Raw genomic sequence first — 20,001 nt, 5'->3', positions numbered from 1 at the left:
TACACATCTAGCATGATGGTCTTCAAATTCATCATCTAAAATTATATGAGGATAACTACAAAACATTATACTTCCTAAAACAGTTTGGCGTTCTATAATGCTGCCAACATCAATAAGTTTAATTAGTTGTATGGACTGTCTTTGGCAGCACAAAAGCCAGAAGCAGTATTATTCTCTCAGTTTCATTGAGTGAAGAAATTTCTCACCTCCCATCTGCAATTATGTCACTGAGCTGACTGGCATTTACTGGACAGAGCAACGGGTCAACTTTAGGGCAAAGATCAGTTGCATTGTCGTATTGGCTATTCTTTCCAATGTAACTTCTTTTCGATGAGGTTGTAACAATATCTCCCTTCATAAAGCTGTTTGTTGTATCCTTAAAATCCCAATCAGTCAAATAACTTGGCTTCGAAGTAACAGGTCCAATTTCTCTATCTCTAGCAAGCATGTTCACAACACGAGACATTGGTGGCCGTAACATTGGTGATGCTTGAGTGCACAAGAGAGCCACTCCTATTACTCTTAAAGCTTCGATTTCATTGAACTCTGTTAATGTGGGATCTATCAGCCCCAAACTTTGGTTACTTTCATGAAGACTCCAGGCCTAGAAATAGCATGTAGACAATTAAAAATCAACCAAAACAAATCAAAATTCAAGTTTATTTTCATTACCCATTTGAGAAGATAAATCTTTTCCCTATCCAAGTTAGTACTAGAGTTTGCTCTTCCACTGATAATCTCCAAAGCAACAACACCAAAACTGAATACATCAACCTTCTCCGTCAGGTGCCCAAGCATTGCATACTCCGGTGCTAGATAGCCGCTACAAGACAATTAAGTGTTTGTAAAGGTTAAAATCAAGAGTCTGTCTGGACATATTAGATTGTTGTCAAACTGAGTTTGACAGTAAGGCACATACTATGCGCCCATGCCTTCACAATGTGAATGCATTTTGAATTTAGAAAATCTTACATAAATACAAAGTAATAGCATCATACATCTACTTCTATCAAATTATTCTAGCATCTATGACTGGGTGACTATCAAGAAAGACACAAGAAGTACTCTCAACTGTTAATAAACTCTTCAAACAGTATATAATTATTATTTGGTTGTCGTTATACAAATCTGCTTGGTATTGATGGTAACTACCATGATATCGTGTATAAATTACATCATGTTCACTCTGCAGCACATTCCAAACGAAGCAATTAGGAAGAATGGTAATCAAGAAATGATTGAAAGAGCTTACATGGTCCCTGCAACCCCTGTGCTGATGTGAGTTTTCTTATCATCAAATAGCTTTGCCAATCCAAAATCTGATATCTTGGGGCAAAGTTCTGTATCAAGTAAAATATTACTTGCTTTGATGTCTCGATGCACAATTTTTGGCCTTGACTCCTCATGAAGATATGCTAGACCTCTTGCGGTTCCCAAGCATATATTAAACCGGGTAGGCCAATCGAGATGTAACTCCCTATTTCCTGCAGAAAAATTGGCAAAATCTTTAAGAACTTCCAGAGTTATTGGAGCGGAAAATTGAGGATTCAGGAATAATGTATGTCCAGGAATGATTTGGAGCTCATTAAAGTATTATCAATCAGCTCTATGAAAACCTGTTGCTTGTTCTTAGAAGTTTAGCTAGCTAATTTTGTAGTTCTCTACCTTGTTCAGAGTCATCATCATTATGATTCACAAAATGCATATTTCAAGCAAGATGAATATTTCATTCTTTAAACTTAGTTTCGGTTAAAATATTTTAGTCATAAAAATTGATTTCGGTACAGCAAGACTTGTAGTCAATAACTGACCGAGATCATAGGAGAGAAACCACATGCATTAATGTTTCAGTTGTTGGCAAGAAAACCAAGGTAGAAAAATATAAAACTAAGGTTGATTATTAAACATCAGCATCCTCATACCAAACAATACTTGATCGAGGCTTTTGTTTTCATGATATTCATAAACAAGGAGGTGTCTAGTTCCTTCGATGCAGCATCCATGCAATTTCACAAGATTGCGATGTTGCACTGCAGTTATGGTAGTGATCTCATTAGTAAACTGATCTTTCCCCTGGTTGGATCCTAGTGAAAGTTGCTTCACAGCTATCACCCTTCCATCAGAAAGCATACCCTGTAACACCAGATTTCATAACATAAATTATATCTGCTCCATCGTGAAAATCTGAAAGCTAAATTCAACCTAGTTTTCCTGTTATATTTTCTAGCTATGGCTGCATAATATATAATCCATCACAGACGAAGTTCCCAATATCTATAGGTAGTAACTTGTAAATGTAAGACAAAGTTACCTTGTACACAGGTCCAAACCCTCCCTCTCCTAGCTTATTTGAAGGGTCAAAGTCTTTTGTTGCAGATGCCAACTCAAGATAAGTGAAAGATTTTGGCTTAGGTCCCATTCCAAGTAGCACTATGTATTGAGGCAAGACATTAGATTACAAAACATTGAAGGACTTGTAGTACAAGAGATACAATACAGCAGCAGCTTTGCCTATGTTATGGAATACCCACTCCCACACCGGCTTTTTTCCTCTTTTGATAAAAAAAACACCACTATATTGAGAAAGAGAATAAAGATACAGAGGTGGACTAGGTGTCCAAAAAATCTTGTGTAAACCCCAAAATTGTTTTCTCTTACAAAAATCTTTACAAGAAACATGGTAGCAGAGATTTTATGACTACAATAATCTAGGGTGCTCTTACCTTCCGCATCATTGTTTTCTCTTTTCATCCTCGTATAGAAAACTAAAAATATCAGTATGAACCCCAAAATTGCAAGCGTGACTGCAATACCAACAATCAACCCAGTCTGGTTCTTCTTTCGTTCAATATTAACAGTTTGTTCAATATCAACAGTTGGTGGAAAACCTGAGCAGTAAAATTCAGTTATAAGTATCAGCAAGAAGAATATTGGCACATCTATAGTAGTTCATCTAAAAAGAAGATTCAATGAAATCACATAGTTTACCTGGAGTGACACTAAGAGCTGAAATTAATGGTCCATAACTACCTGCGGCAGGCACGCAGCAGGTCCCTTTACTAGCCCAAAATAGGTGAATTTCAAGATGTTTATCAGACACAGTAGCATTAAAGCTCCTCCTAATTTCTCTTCTAACCCCATCTGCTTCCTTTGATATATCAAAATCCTTCAAACAAAGAGTGCCCTATAGGATCAATGATGAGATTCTCAGTGTAAAACTAAATAGATGGAATTGAAATAATAGAATCTGCAGATAATAAGGGTACACAATGTTTACCTGAATATAGATGTCAAAGACACGCCTTCCAAGACTCTCCCATTTTCTTGAGGCTCGATCTTCATAAACTATTTCAGCAAAGAACAAGCTAACATTGTAAGGCCCATTCTCAAGACCAAGTCCATAATATCTAAGTGACCCAGGTGACTGTCTTGAAGTCTGATAAAGATCTGGGGTTGTGGTGTTAATCACTTTTGAGCCCTCATTTTGAATAAGTGTTCTAAATCGTCCTTCAGAAAACAAACCCATATTACTAAGTGCCCATTTTTCTAAATTAAATACACCAAAAGAAGCTCCATCAATGTTATCGTCCTCATAAACTGTATTGCCAACTCTCGACTGCTTACCACCACACTTGATTGCTAACCTTGAATCTGCAAACGCAAAGATAAAAGCTTTAATGACAACATTGATCCGAATTTCCTACAGCAAAGATTCAGACAAAATTCATGGAGTACAAGTATTCAACTAAGTAATACAATCATTCTGGATAAATAAAACTAAAACAGATGGCAATACATTAATTTTTCAGACATGGAGGTTGAAGGACAGGTTTTTACTTGAAAGTTCATTGCCAATGCATGGTTTCTAACTGTTCTTTTTTCTTTTTTCTTTTTTCTTTTTTTTTTTTTTGGTGGGGGGTGGGGGGTTTGATACCCAGATATCCCTTGGCCTCTCCTATATGATCCTTGAGTTTGAAACCGGAGGTTAACATCAAATCCTCCAACCTTGGCACTTCAGAAACTAATAGCATATAAGCATAAACTTAGCACTCTTGTTTGGAAGTCAAGGGTCTTAACCACTGAACCCAACCCCTGAAGCTAGGATTCCAACTGTTCATTTTTCTTGTAAAGGTCAATAGGTATATTAAACCTTTTAGGTCAAAATGTATATACTAATTTAGGCTAAATGCCAATTGCACCTCTTGAAACTCGCAAAACTAACACTTAGACCCCAGAGGTCAAAATGAATATACTAATTTAGGGTAAATGCCAACTGCACCTCTTGAAACTCCCAAAACTAATATTTAGACCCCACAAAAAGCGAAAGACTACCGCACTGTCCCCTTATGTTAGATTTTCTGTAAAATGTGAGAGTTAGACTGATTTGACCAATAGAATTAGAATTTGCTCATAGTTATATTTCAGACTTGACTATTCTACGCTTAATTTCATTAAAAAAAAAATAAAAGAACTCATTTTTAAATAAAAAGGTAAAATAATTAATAAAAATTAAAAAAAAAATCCTAAAGCAATACAAACCTAAACCTAAAATCCCAAATATTTAACTCAAAAAAAAACCCTTAATCTAAAATCTTATTAAAAGAAAAAAAAAAAAAAAATACCATGAGTAATCCCCACAAATATGTATATTTATATAGATATATAAAAAAAAATAACATTTATTATAATTTTTTCATAAATTTTAGTAAAAAAATTCTATCTTTTTTTAGCTTTCTACAAATTATTTTGCAATTTAAACATTTTCAAATTCCTTTTCCTTATTTTACTTTCATTTTTTTAATAAAATTAAAAAAAATTATTTCGTATTCTACTAATTTTGAAATGTCTATTTTACCCTCCTCTCTATGAACTTTAACACCAAAAACAAACGGCAGGAGGTGTCTTGGTAATTTTTGCACTTTGTGGGGTCTAAAACAGTTTTGCCCTCAACATCAACGGTTTATTGAACCTATCTCTTAATTAATCTTTTTAGATGGGTTATTTTTGTAGTAGTGGATAACTGATCCACCATATAAGTTTTTTTCACAGTAGTTAGACATATCTAAGTTTCCTATCGAAACCAACTTAACGCATTCACTGAGCAAGAGCTTTATTAAACCTTTATCTTATGAAATTTCTTTGAACCTCTTTTACTAATCATCAACCATATCAATGTTTACATCTACATAGAAACAGCAGCATCTACACTAAGGAAAATAATCCAGAAAGAAAAAGGTAATATGGAAGTACAGTAAATAATACAGAAGGAACTAAAAAGCAGCTTACAGCGAGGAGAATTATTATTGCAGTGGAAATTTCTCTGGAGGCAGTTCAATCCAGGAACAAGACTGGCAAGTACAGAGAACATTACTGGTCATCTTTATTGAAAATTCAAAAAGCAGCATGTTCTGTTGAGGAGTTTTTATACTACTTGTCTTCTCTTCTTTAAGCGAGAACCTTTTTCGCAAAGCAAAATCTGATCATTTTTATTATTATTATTATTACAAAGGAAATTATTACTCACCTGCTGTTTGAGCTGTCAAATGTGAAGTTGTTGCCAACTAAATTCCTATACAATTGATTGAAATGATCAATTATATGTAAAAGTTTGAGGCATTCTAGTAAGAGATGCAAGGATGTTTGACATTTTTAAAATATAGTGAACCATAATTTGAGGAATAGTTGACTACATTACAAAGACATCAGAAATGAGCTATGCCTTCATGGAATGCCAAATGGTTTTTCTGAGTGATCTTTCTTTGCGAATGGAAATTAAAGCACATCAAGGCATTAGACAGGCATTATTCAGTCCCATGGTATTATTTCTTTTGAGTGCCAAAAAGGAAGGGACACTGGGTTACCAGCAGTGATAAGTATTGGCCATGAAGATGGGTGCTCAATAGATTCCCATAATGTCATCTGCTTTTCTTTTTAATTGGCCTGATGGTCATAAATTTTTTCATCAACTCTTTTGTGCAATCATGTGAACTATTATAAATTAAAGAAACAAGGAAGAGAGTTCATGCGAGCTTCACAATGCCTACTAAAATGAAGACAGACAAAGGAATTATCATGGTTTGAGAGACATACAGCATTCCAACAGTAGTCACCCACGAGGGAAAAGTTCCTGATAGATAGTTGTAAGATAAATCTCTGCAAGAAATAGTATGACAAACACCAGTGAGTAGAAAACATATATATCTGACTAAGAAACAAGTCAGTAAAGAATTCGATTGCTTTTATCAATTAGTTGTCAAATCAAATTGGCCAAAACCATGATTGTATGGAATTAGAAGAAATGGATTGACTACATTTATAGAAAACCTTGTATGAAAAAGTTCTGAGTGACACGTATGATAATTCAGTGGCCTAATTCAAAAATAAATATCTATAGGAAAACTGCCTTTTTAATTCTGCTTTTTTTTTTTTTAATTTTAAATCTCAACTTCTAAGTAGACATACACAACGTAATCGTCATGGTTCAATTGCAAGCATTTAAGAAGATGAAACTAGAGATATGTGTGTACAGTTGCTATATTCATACTCATGAACATGCATATCAAAATGTGGTTAATATAAAAAATACATATTAACTAAATTAGTGATTTTTTTTTTTTGATAGGAAACATAGAAATGTATATTAATGAAAAAAACATAGAAAGTAGATCAGAAATCCACTCCTACAAAAGTAGCCCATCTAAAAAGGGGCTAAATCTTTACAAGTAGTATCAAGAGCCTGTGTAAAAAGAAACCCAAAAAAGAGAGATACCATGGCAAGGACAAGTCCTAAAAACCAGAATTATCTTATTACTGCTAACCACTTAAGATGGATAAAGAAAAAAGAGGTATCCTCAAAGTCCAAAGAGATGCCAAGAACTTGATCTTATCCCATAAAATTCAGTTTCTTCTTCCCCACCGTCTTCAAAGATCATTCTATTTCTTTCACCCAAATAACCCACAAAAGTGCAAGAATCACACAATTATTGTGAGTCTTGGCCTTTTTTCCTTTACCAAAGAAAGTAGAGTTCTCCATAAGTAACTCATAACAAGATCATGGAGTAACCCAATGGAAATTGGTTTCACTACAAACTTTTGCCCATAATCGTGAAGCCATTGGGCAGTGGAGGAACAAATGGTCAGAGGATTCTGCATTATTCTTGCACATAACACACCAATGAGGGGAGAGACACACTTGATGATACTTTAATTGGATGATGTCAGCTGTACTTGAACCAAAATCCATGCAAAAAATTGAAATTTGGGAGGAATTTTTGCCTTCCATATTGAGTTGCAATGTTTAAATTCAAGTGTTAAGCTTTCTTCACATAACTTCTGAAAGTAGGATTTACAAGTGTAGCCTGAGGAATCAAGCTTCCATTTCCTCTTATCTTCTCTTGACTCATAAATGGAAGCATTGTCAAGCAGCCCCATAAGCTTTGTGAATTCTTCAATCTCTCATTCCTTCAGATTTCTTTTTAAATTTAAGTTCCAGCTTCCATGTGGGGAAGAAGAGTCAAGATAGGCATAAACTTTGACTCTCTTATTATGGGTCAATCTATAAAGAAGAGGCCACATTGATCCAAGCTAAAATCCCCAAAACATTTATCTTCCCAAAAACAAGTGTCTTTGCCATTTCCCACCTCAAAAGTGACAAAGGGTTGGGAAACAATTCTCTAGAAAACACTTAGAAACATGTACCACGTCAGAAAATCTAGAAGTATAACCTACAGCATCTTTTGTAGGATATGAAAGGAAGTCCCATGAGAATTGAAATGCAACTATTTCTATCATTTTCTAATTAATCTACTTATTCTGAGTTTAGCACCAAAAGTTCCTCAAGACTGGAGCCTCTACAAATTTCAAGGCAGATACAACAAAAACACGCGTATAAAATTTATCTAATTGAACATGATATAATAGGAAGAGATGCATATACCGCGTCAGGCATGCAGCAACACAAACTCACATGTATTTATACATAGAGAGAGAAAGAGGAATGATTTCATTTTGTTGAAACAGATTTAGGCATAATTTCACAACATAACTGAATGTAATAACCACGATGTTCAGTGTGACAAAATACTGCTGAATGAAGGCTTACATGGTTTGAAGTTTTACACCTTTTTGCAAAGGAAGAGGTCCTGACAGACTATTGTTTCCGACAAACCTGACCAGAGTACAAGAGAAGCAATGAGAAAATATATGTATATTAAATGAAAGAATAAGGCTCAGACCAAAATCTAACATAAAAAAGTAACCTAGGTACTCAAATCTTGAAATTGATGGAGAGAAATGTCAAAAGAATTACAAGTTAGTAAGAGCATCAATACTAAACAAAGCACTAGTGATTTGACCAGTTAAGTGGTTGAAACTCAAGTCCCTGCAGAAAGAGAAAAAAGATGATTTAAAAAGAAAGACAAACACTCAAAAGAGTACAAATTGAGGTTTAGTTGCTGGTATTAACTTACAGAGTCTTTAACATTAGATATTCTCCAATGTTAGATGGAATGTTACCGATGATCAAAGCATTTCTTAGAGATCTAAGGGAGATAAAAATGATTAATTACTGTCAAAATGAATCAGCTGAGAAGACAATTAGAAAATCCAAGTTAGATATGTGTATAACTGAATGGAGTATGTGTAACTTACAATTCAGTTAACTTCGTCATATTTCTTATAAAATCAAGAGAGGAGCTCCCGCTGTATATATCAGTGATCTGCCTACACAATTAATTCAAACATCAATGATACGAGCCATCTTTCCGAAGAGAGGAGGAGAAAGTTATAAGTGTGAAGATTAATATAAATATTAATACATTTGGAAGTGCTCTCGAACCTATTATATATATATATAAACTTTTTTATGTGAACTGATATGGTATTACATGATTGTTACATCATGTACTTAAAACGATTTAATTATTTTTAATTTTTATTTCTTCAATCACGTCATGCCACATGAGTTAGTACTAGATAGTTTATAGGGAGAGTTGGTATGTGTAGTGTTATTTAGGATACACTCACAAGACAGTCAACGAGGACAAGTTATAAAAGCTGGATGGTATAGGACCTTGAAAAGTGTTTCCTCCAAATCTCCTACAGAAAAATTCGACAGACTAGTCAACAAAAAAATCAGAATGCTAAAATTTAGGCATAGCGAAATATAACTTTTGCAATAATTCATGTTACACATTTTTAATATCTTTAAATAAGTTTTTTATATATTACAGCGCTATAAGCTTGGTCCAATTCCCAATGAAATCAGGTATTTTGCCTGATAGAGGACAATCAAATGCCCACCTGAAATTTAAAAATCATCAATTGTAAGACTAGTTCAGACACAAAGGTAATCTCCAAGCAGAGAAGAAACAGAATGCCATAGGTAGATAGGGATCTTCCTTACATAATTAGCATATTTTGAAGATTAGCAAATGTTGAGGGAATCTCACCACCCACTCCAGAACAATCCATGTAACTGTTAAATTCACAATAAAAAAATTCATAATTTCATAAGACCTGAGTATCTGGTGTGAAAATCAATGCTGTTTTTAAAAAATAAATAAATAAAAATATTCAAACAAAGAAGTTGGAACATACAGTTGATCTAGTTTGGCTAAGTTACCCAATTCTGGAGGTAGTGTTCCAGAGAAATTGTTAGAACCTATAGCTCTTCATGACATATATCAGAAGAATATAACACTTCAGTGATCACCATTGTGTGTGAATACATCATGCTAGATGAGTGCTCATAATTCTCTCATGATCAATTCAGTTTTCAAGGGGCTTTACGGATGAATGTAATTTCAAGTTATGTACAATGCAAACAATGGCTTTAACTGTGACTCAGTTTTTCTTACATACTTTGTGGCACATTGAGTCATAGAAAACTTTTCTATCTTAAGACTTTCATTTTTTTTTTTTTTCTAGCATGAAGAGTGCTAATCGTAATCCATTTAATTAACAAAAACCAACTCTTTTACTGTCAGACTGGATACATTTACCATGATATAGTTGTCCAGAGGAGATAGAGATTAGATTGAAACAAAGAGATCAGTGAGAAATAGAATAAAATTTTTACAAAGTACTACTGAGAAGAAGAAAAAAGATATAAGAAGAGCAAGAAGAAACTAGAGAGAAGAAAACACGTACATCATATTCTTGCTTTAATCGGTCCACATTTATAATAGCCTAAATAGAACAGAAACTGGAAATCTACCTTTAACAAGTCACATTCTTTCACATATAAAAATCTAATATAAGAATGCTAAATATAACTTAAAGCAAGTAATATCTGTAAATTCCTAACTTAAAATATATATAATAGCAACAATAGAACTTCTTTTCTTGAGTCTGCATCAGCCACTCTAAACAATGGCCTTAATATAGACAATAGCATGTCCATCTAGAATATGATTATTATTTATGCTTTCTTTTCATAAAAATAATTGTATAGACTTTAACTCAATCTAGCTGTCACTGGAAAAGAAGAAAAAGGAGAAAGTATTCCAATCTTACAGAAAATTTAACTCCTTAAGGTTTCCAAGCTCCTTTGGGAGAGACCCTGAAAATTCATTGTGACCCATTGACCTGGACACAAGAAGACAATAATACACAAAGAGGCAAAGACCCACCAAACAAGAATTAGCAGCAAAATCCAAAGTCATTTATCCAAATGACATATAATCAAAACTATGCCAAAAAGAAAACCAAGGTCAAGTAAACACTTCCAATTATAAAGGTATCCTTAAATACTTACAAATATGTCAACCGAGTTAAATTTCCAATAAAAGCAGGCAAGGTGCCAGACATGTAATTTTGATCAATTACTCTACAAAGTTCAAAATGGAAAGATTATCAAATCAAAATCTCTCATCATGATGAATAAGTAAAATAAAATGTTTGTCCATTAATTTGAAAATGATAAAGGTCAAAGTTCATATATATGAATCAAATTTGGGAAATGAAAAGGAATCCATACATATGTGTGAGATATTGCAAAGATGTTAGTTCTACTGGAATCACTCCAGTGCTGTCCTGTGCAAATACTCTCCTGAAAAGTAAAATACCTCATTAAATGCTTTGTCCAGAAATGATGTTTTCCTTTTTTTTTTCTATGAAGCCATTAACTTTACTAACAAGATAAGAATATTTTATTGTTTAATTTCCCAATTTTATTTCCACAAATCTTCAAAGTTTTATGTTGTAAATTTTTTATAATTCTGGGGTACCAAAACCAATCATCTGTAGCTGTGTTTCTCCAGCCAGCATTTGCAAGTCATGAAGTTATTCAAGTAGCAATTTGGTTGGGTCAAAGTATTGGCTTACAGCATCGCTCAACCCCAAAAAAACAAATAAAAAAATCTCAGCTTCAAACTTCTCTAAGCCAGAGTCAGACAGGAGTACCATATTTGACTAATTGACACAAAATCCAATTCTATTAGCAATTTAAAGGCAAAATTTCATTCATCTCTCCTAAAATTTGACCTGATCAGAATTGCACTGTTTTGGCTTAGATAAAAGACACATAAACTAGGGAAGGTTACCACAATATCAAAGAATTTTCGGAACTTAAATGATTTGCATGTATTTTTAGCAAACTGAAACAACTCAAAAATGAAATTTTCCAAGATTTGGTGAGAGAAAGAGAGCTTACAAGTGGGTAATATGGCAGGTTGAATTATTGTTATAGCTACAGTTACAAACGATGGAAACAGCGTGGTCTTCCCATTTAGTTCCAGTACATGGCTCTCCACTTATGTTCCATAATCCCGGTGGTGCGAGTACACCCCATTTTTGAAATATTGAATTCAATGCCTTCACTGTCCACAACACCAAACCAAACCAATAAATACTTTCAGAACTAGTTGATAGCAATGCACGCAAACTTAAATATTAACAACACAAATTCATTAAAGCTATAAATTTCAAATCTAACGTTCAATGTTAAAAGATACTATGTATATTCTAAAACTGATTAAAAAAGAACTGAAGTTACAAAATATTCAGAAAATCCCCACCCGTCGAACCCCACCCATTTTGCCCACCTCCAGCAGCCGCACTCCCACCCGTTGCCACCACCTTCAGCGGTCGTAGACCCACCCATTCCCCCTACCTTCCAGTCGTAGCACACCGTTCTGGCAACCACACCCCGTCCCACCCGCCGCAACCTACCCATCCAATCCGTCACACCCCTCACACAGCTTCCTACACCAGCCGAGCGGACCAAATGGCAGAGAATCTTATAGATTCTTTCTGTTATCCTTCAAATTTCTTAAGTTAAACCTTTAATCTTGGAGAAATTTTTAATAAATTTTAAGATTTGATCTAAGTACTATGTAGTCCAGTATAACTTTTTAGTAACGTTTTAGTTCCTATCAATAGTATTTTAGTCCACCCGACTTGATAATACATACAAAAATGTTGATAACAACATTCTGTAATTTTATGAGCGATGCAAATAAGATGACGATTAACCATGACGTCCTTTCAATTATTATACAAATCCAGCACGCATTGAACAAACACACATGCTTTCAACACCAACCATTTTTCCAGTTTGGTTGAATCAGTAGCGACAAGAATTGGGCTTGGTGTTGGGCTTGTTTTCTTGTTAGTTTTTGTTTTTCCTCAGTTTGGTTGAAGAATAATTAAGTTTTTTTTATTAAATTTAATGACAAATTACAGTTAATTGGGAACTTTTTGAATGCTAGTTATCTGTTTCTAAATTACTTTACCTCTATTGACGATCTTTTTAATAATTTTGTTCATATTAACTTAGCAAATTAATACTGTTATGCCTGAAAAATCAAGGTTGACGTGAGCTCCCGCTAGCAAGGGCCAATCAGAGTTCAAGAAGATTTTATATTGTCTAGACACTGCCACGTCGCACAAGAACGGAAGAGGTAAGGCTATTGTCAGTGTAACAGGTGAATATCAGGCTTGTGAGTGGTTGGGAATTGTCCATCTGCCCAAGCCCTATGCGATTTAAAGATGTCTTCTATGCAGACAACCAATAGAAAGCGGGTTAGGAATTGTACCACACTTGCCCGACTGTAGAATCATAATTACTACTTGAATCCCCCAACTATAAATAGAGGATTCCTCTCTCATTTACGGGATTGGCTCATATTTAGCCGTCAAAAGCATACTCTCTCTCTCTCTCTCTCTCTCTCTCCATATATATATATATATATACTCTCTCTTGATTGTAATTTAGCTCGATGTACGCGATCTGACTGTAAGCACCTATTAATACAACTACAGTGAATGTAAGATTTGCATTTGAGCATCCGAAACACTTTAAAAACGGCTTCTTATTTATTCTTTCGTTACATATTTTTATATCACGTGCAATTTTTAAGTCCGCTTAGTACTTTACATGTGTAAGTCGTTAGTATCAAAATTAAGCATCAATAAATACCATTTCCGGCATATGCTTATGGTGTTAATAGGAGTACATACCAATTGTAACTTCACAGGAGATTTAGGTTTAATTAATAGAAATAACATTTTTCTCTCATCTTGTGTTTCTTCAGCTTTCTCTCATTTTCTCTCCCACCAAACATCATAAACTCTCACCTAAATTTTATGAAAATCTATATTGAAGATCTTAGGACCTCCAAATATAAAATATCTATATTGAAGATTTTAGGACCTTCAAACATATTGAATTAGAAGGGTATATTATTATCTCTAGAATAATCAAATTTGTGGTTTGCTTTTGGTTGTAGGTCACACAAGGTAATATATGTGACAATTTGTTTAAAACTTTCAACAATAAAATCTTCTTCCTAATCAACCAGCCATGGTAAATATCTGCTCTTTTGTGAAAGGAAAATAACAGATAAATAATCAACAATAAAATACCCAAAAAATTATTTAAAAAAAAAAAAAAAACAGTTTCTTGATATACAGCAAGTAAGCTTGTTCAGCAATCAAAAAGCACTTTTGAGAATTACTTTTGCTAAGTGTTTTTTTCTTTTTTTGGGTTAAAAAAGAAGAGTAAGAGAATGTACCTTCAATAGGATCAGTAGTGGCAGTTTGAGCAGTTGATTCTTGTAAGATGAAGAAACAATGAAGCAAATGCAGAATAATGAGCGAAAGATGAAGAAGAAGAAGAAGAAGAAGGAAGCGGCTTCAGTTTGAAATTCATCTTTATTAGCAGAGGAGGAGGAGGAAGTCTGGCAGTGACACTAGTTATTATATTCACATGCAAGGGGTGAACTAGATTTTAAGAAGTTTTGGGGTATCTTGTAATTTTCTGAGGGTTTAATAAACACTTGTTTGACCAGGTCTAGTATCATATAATTATATAAAGACGAAAATGCCCCTCTTGCTAACCAGGGATTATATGATTTTTTTGTATAGTGGGTGTGTTTGTATGTTTATATGGGTTTGTTTCATAGCGTTTTCGTTTGATTTTATGTATAAAAATCATTTATTTTGATTAAATATTTTTTTAAATATATTAACAACCAAAAATAGTAAAAATTGTTGATTTATGATAAGTATGATGATGTTATAATACAATATGAAACAAACATTTCTAGATTGAATATATAGTTAAATGATCGATCCTTTTGAAGTTTGATGTAATAACAAAAATAAATTCTGAGGTTTTTGAAACAATAAAACTCCTCATGCCACTGAATTAGTTAAAACTTAAATTTATACTATATGAGTTAATAAATATTTACTCCTTCCAACCTTTATATTAATACTTACAACTTAATGTTAAGAGTATTTATTATTGAATCAAGTCTTGGGGGATTAGTATCATTAACTTTGCGATTATTATCAACTTTTCACTATAAATATATAAACATTTCACTTTAAAAGTATATTTCTCTTCTAATCTAGTATATTTTCTCTAACTAAAGTAGGGGTTTTGGTCTTTATAAGATTTATGAATAAGAAATTAGGATGAATTATCAAAAGGGTGTTGTCTGAGCTTATGAAAATTAGCTTATAAGCAACAAGTGCTTATAAGCTAATTTGAGCTTATAAGCATTTAATTTTAAGCAATTATGTGTTTGGTTAAAGTATTTATAAGGACTGATAAATGTGATGTGGTTTGGTAAAATATGGCTTATAAGTATATTTTATTATAAAATAACTAAAAAAGGTACTAGCATAAATAAGGGTATACTATGGAATCATAAAATAAACAAGGATAATGTGAGTAATTTTTTTTTTTTTTTTTTATAAACACAACTTATAAACTAAAAAAAATTATAAACAAACAGGTCAACTTAATTTTAGAGTTTATAAACTAATTTGACTAGCTTATAAGCTTAGACAAACACCCTTTAAATTGAATACTCTTTTCTTGTCGAAAGATTAATAATACAAACAAAACCATAAGCCAAGTTGCCTTCATATTCGTGTTTTTTTTTTCTTTTTTTTTTTTTTTGGTAATTATATGGTTTTGGGGTTTTTGAATTCAAAAGAATCTAATCAATTGTTTAACAAGAGAAATACTTAATCCACCTTGAGGTTTTGGTACAATTTTCAAGATCATGATCTTTCAAATATTAGGAAATGCCTCCTCAAATTAACTACTCTTAATCAAATTCCAATTGCGAAACAACACTTTTTTATCCAAGGATAAGTAAATTATAAGTGAGTTGCCTGTTTTTTCCTTATCTGTATGACTGAATTACTCATTCTACCCTCACATGAGTTCACGTGTTAGAATCATGGGGTCTATCATAATCGTTTAAACTACAAGATTTGAACAGTAGTAAACCCCAAAAGGCCAAAACCAGGGGATAAATAATTGTATTATTTACCAAAGGATTTTCTTCTGGTTGTATATATATGTAAACCATCCAATGTAAATAGTGAGGCTCACATTTTTGTCAATTTTCTCTTCTTATTTTTGTTAATTTATTATTTATTTCTTTGTTTTTATTTTAATATTGATTAGTCAATAGATTGGATTTTTTTGGTTGACCCAAGGTCAATGTTAGGGCCAAAAATCGTCCTTGGCCCAAATAGGAAAACGGGCCTGACAATGAAGAAGCCAAGCTCGATCCCGATCAGGATTAGGTCCACTTGGGGCAAGATACTGCCGACCCAAACCACCTGGGTACGAGTATCTCAATCCCGGCCCATTTCCTAAGATCGTGGGCGAATCTAGGACCCACGATCCTCAGAATATTTTCCTGTTCACGAGCAATCACCTATTCGAGGTCACCTTCCTGTTCAGAACACTTTCCTATTCGGAAGTTACTCTCCTAATCAGAATCACTTTCCTATTCGGACACTGGTAAGACAGCTTGCCACGACCCTAATTCTTCTAGGGTTTGCATCAGAGTCACATTAGGACTCTTACTCCCACTAGGATTGGGAGACCAGACAGTCACTATATAAACAGAGGCCAGTCCTCTCACAAGGAGAGGACATTACACCTTCACACCCGAAGCTCCTACTTGAGAGCTTTACATCACTATCGTAGTCACAGTCTCCAACTAGACTTCCGGTAATCTCTACTCCCTAGCTCTCACTATATTAGCCTCTCTCAGCCTTGCTGACTTGAGCGTCGGAGTGCCTACGGCAAACACCACCCCGGTGTTTCCCGTTCGCTTCACGCGTGTGTTTCTGTACGTGTGCAGGTGCAGCGGATCGCTAGTGGTTTCAACCTTACGGGATCAGACCCCCCTTCCGTACAGGTAGATTTTTACGTCTACAGTCAACATGTTTCAAATAGTGGGTTTATATTTTTTATTTTTTAAAGATTAAGTATTGTTGATTGTTTCTTTTACTTTTTATTAAGTTTTAAATATAGTTTTTTTTGTTAGAAGACTTGAAGAGAAATATATATTAATATTTAGAGTAATTTTTTTATCAATTAAAAATTGTAATGTCTATTAGTTTCAAGGATTACTTTACTAATAAAAAAAATTGTATCATGAATTGCAATAGACATAAAAATTAGAGACCGCAGCAATCATTTTAATNAGTTAGCATTTTTAGCTATTTCATTTGTTGTTCTTTACAAATATTTGATTATAGAATACATATTACAGAAGCAACTGAAGAGATTTTGCAAATATCTAAATATCTGAAGTTACAACTTACAAGGTCAAATGAATTTCGAGGATACGAATTAGATATTTAGATTGTTGGGTCTGGTGAGTAGTGGCTAGTTTGCATGAATATTGCCCTTTTATCGATTTAGAAATTTAGATTGTTGAGTCTGGTGAGTGGTGGCTCATTTGTGTGAATATTGCCTTTTTATTGTTTGTTATATTGTTTGTGTGTATGTGCTTATGTTGTTTTGTGGGCATAAAGTATTCAAAGAGTTAAACTTTATTTTGCAAATGTTGTTCATTCTGGATTCTATTGCAAATGATTTTGTTATTAATTATTATGTGACTTTTTTTTTTTGGTTATTTAATTTGTAATCAGAGGAAAACAGCGTGCAATTGGGGCTGTTCTTTTATTTGCGGCAAAGCTCCATTCCTCGCTTTGAGTTTTTCTTCAAGCAATGCCAGCACTTGCCTCTCCATTTCAATGTCTGGAAATTGATCATCAGATGTCTCCTTGAAACTGTCAACCAGCAATGGAAAAGAAACAGATCACCAACACCAAGGTGGTGGAAGAGTGGAATCCCAACTGAATTGGGCCACCGGATGGGCCACAAATTAGGTGGCTTCAATGGGAGGCCCACTGGCGGAGGTTCTGCGATCCTCCACATCTAATTCTTCACCAACAAGTGTTCTTCATTAGTTGCCCAGGAGCTCTACCTCTGAGGCTAGCTTTGTTAGCACCTGAATTTAATTGTTTTTTTTTTTTAACTAAAATAATCTGGTTTGAATTTTCTTTTCGATGATCGCCTCTTGTATAAATAGTGTGCACGGGTGTTATTTAATTTCTTAATTAAAAATTCACCTTTTATTGAAGACACAGATTTAGATATAGAAATTATAAATACAGTGCAATCTCTATTGTATGTCCAAGAAAAACTTAGCACATACATAATTTGAATCATGTTGGACAGTAATTAAGTTGTTATTGTCTATTTGTCTTATTAAAAAAAAAAACAGGTTTTTTTAAATGTGCTAATGTCATCATGCTAAGTGATGATGTCACCAGTCCAACTGGTTGGACCGATTGAACCGTGACTCGGGCAGCAGAGCGGGTTGCCCTTCGGTCTGAGTTTTAAAACAAAGCTTCATTGATCTGGTTCAGGAATCCTTCAGGCAAGAAGCTTGATAACTCATCACCACTATCACTTCCCACTGTAAAAAACGAGCCGTCTCCTTTTGCTGCTGGCCACCGAACCACCCAAATAAATCTTTGTTGGCTTAACTCCAAACCCTAAGCCAACTCAATGGTTTGCTCATAGGATAGCGTCCCTCCACTCCCCAGTGACAGGTAAAGCACTGAATCACTTGGTTGCTTATCTAGCCAATCAAAGAGTTCTTTGTTGGAGCCAGTAGGTCCACAGGACCTCACTATCGGGCCAACAGTATAAATGAGAGCCTTAATGATTCCACCTAAAAGTTTATCATCTCTCAGTGCAGCCAGTGCTTTCGGCTGCAGATCCTCCCAAGTGTTAATCAAAATCCCATCACACAACGGGATCTCCGTCCCCATGCAAACATATTCAAAATATTGTTGATTAGTTCGATCCTACATTGGGTGAACCACCTCTTTAGGTCAAAAGGACTTGTAGCCCAGGATGTCAGACGGTTCTGTTTGATCAACATATTGTCCTTGCACCAACTTATCCAGGATCGGTGTACATACAGTGAGTGCGAGAAACCATGCATGCGAGGCTACAAAGTAGTACTTTGGTATCTCAAGCTCATCAACGATCTCAAAAGATTCAGTTCCGAAGAGGCCAAAAATCATCGCAGTTGGGCGAGATTTCAAAGTAGATATTACTGCATGTAAAGGTGATTTGCTTTCATGCATCATGATTGCAAGTATGGTGACGAGCGCAGTATCAGGGCCTATGAGGTGCGAGATATTTGGGGCTGGAATTTCGATAAGTGGACAAAGTTTTGGACTCATGGCAGCTTGGATCATCTCTGATTCTGCAGCTGATGTTTGAGACGTAGCAACAAAGATTGTTACTTCAAAGTTGTGGAGGGTGACAAGGCGTTTTCCAAGTTCCAGAACAGGGATGAGGTGCCCCAAACTGGGATTTGATATTAGAACTACATGTGGCTTTGAGATGAAGGTCTCCATGGCTCAAAGTTTAAGGATTCACTGGAGCTGGAGTTAAATTCTTTCACCAAGGGAAGGATACAATTAGTATGGACCATAGTTAGTAAATACGGGTACGGTAAAAAAACGGTACGGGAATTTTACGGGAATGATACGGCAAACGATGAAAAATACGTTTATAAAAATTCGGCCTTAAAATTCGGATACGGGAAAAATACGATACGGGTATATACGGGTTTAATACGGTATATTGTCAATAATACGTTTTGAAAAATACGGTAATATTAATCCTGATTTTAGTATTTTTTATGATCATTGAATTAATTATTCTCTATTTTTCGTTATAGGTGTATGATTTATATTTTTTTAATTATAATATTTTAGTTTATTATTACAAATATTATAGAAGTGATCAATTATTAAATAAAATAAATAATTTTATTTGTTTTTTAAGTTGAAGAAGAAGAAGATAAGACAAACAGTGGTGTTTGTTGAAGAATAGTTGAAGAGGAAGAGAGGTAGAGACGCCAAAAAAGAGAAGAAAAGAGAAAGAGGGCACAAAAAAAGAGAAGAAGAAAGAAGAGGGCGCCAAAAGAAAGAAAGGGGGCCAAAAGAAAGAAAGAGAAAGGAAGCGGGCGCAGAAAAGGGAAGAAAATGCGCCAAAAAGAGACTGACATCGCGCTTAAAAGACTGAGCATAAAACGACGTCGTTTTGATCAAATTTCACCTAAAACGACGTCGTTTTGGCTCAGTAAATAATAAAATTTTATTTTTAAAAATACGGCCGAATTATACGGGAATTATACGCGAATTATACGTGAA

General features: G+C 34.2%; 1 protein-coding gene and 1 pseudogene across 9 annotated transcripts; both read right to left on the bottom strand.

Moving 5' to 3' along the window:
• Positions 1-21: 21 nt before the first annotated feature.
• Positions 22-11,042, bottom strand: LOC116107066 (probable LRR receptor-like serine/threonine-protein kinase At1g56130). Of its 9 annotated transcripts, none has more exons than XM_031393355.1 (21): positions 10,979-11,042; positions 10,757-10,828; positions 10,516-10,587; positions 9,598-9,669; positions 9,404-9,475; positions 9,229-9,300; positions 9,025-9,096; positions 8,650-8,721; positions 8,469-8,540; positions 8,309-8,380; positions 8,102-8,167; positions 6,091-6,153; positions 5,287-5,348; positions 3,278-3,651; positions 2,989-3,184; positions 2,724-2,888; positions 2,312-2,430; positions 1,923-2,133; positions 1,253-1,484; positions 673-823; positions 22-604 (listed from the first exon to the last, which is right to left on the bottom strand). In XM_031393355.1, the coding sequence occupies exons 2-21, from the start codon at positions 10,807-10,809 to the stop codon at positions 203-205; spliced, it is 2,670 nt and encodes an 889-aa protein (XP_031249215.1). In that variant the 5' UTR covers positions 10,810-10,828; positions 10,979-11,042; the 3' UTR covers positions 22-202. The 9 variants fall into 9 exon arrangements, with proteins under 9 accessions (XP_031249215.1, XP_031249218.1, XP_031249217.1 ...); XM_031393358.1 differs by lacking the exon at positions 9,025-9,096 and adding an exon at positions 5,525-5,569; XM_031393357.1 differs by lacking the exon at positions 9,598-9,669 and adding an exon at positions 5,525-5,569.
• Positions 11,043-17,408: 6,366 nt separating this feature from the next.
• LOC116107032 lies at positions 17,409-19,200 on the bottom strand (annotated as a pseudogene).
• Positions 19,201-20,001: the final 801 nt, after the last annotated feature.

This window comes from Pistacia vera, unplaced genomic scaffold, assembly GCF_008641045.1.
Source record: "Pistacia vera cultivar Batoury unplaced genomic scaffold, PisVer_v2 Contig526, whole genome shotgun sequence".
NCBI classification, from domain to species: Eukaryota; Viridiplantae; Streptophyta; class Magnoliopsida; order Sapindales; family Anacardiaceae; genus Pistacia; species Pistacia vera.
This window is presented reverse-complemented; position numbering and strand designations above follow the sequence as displayed.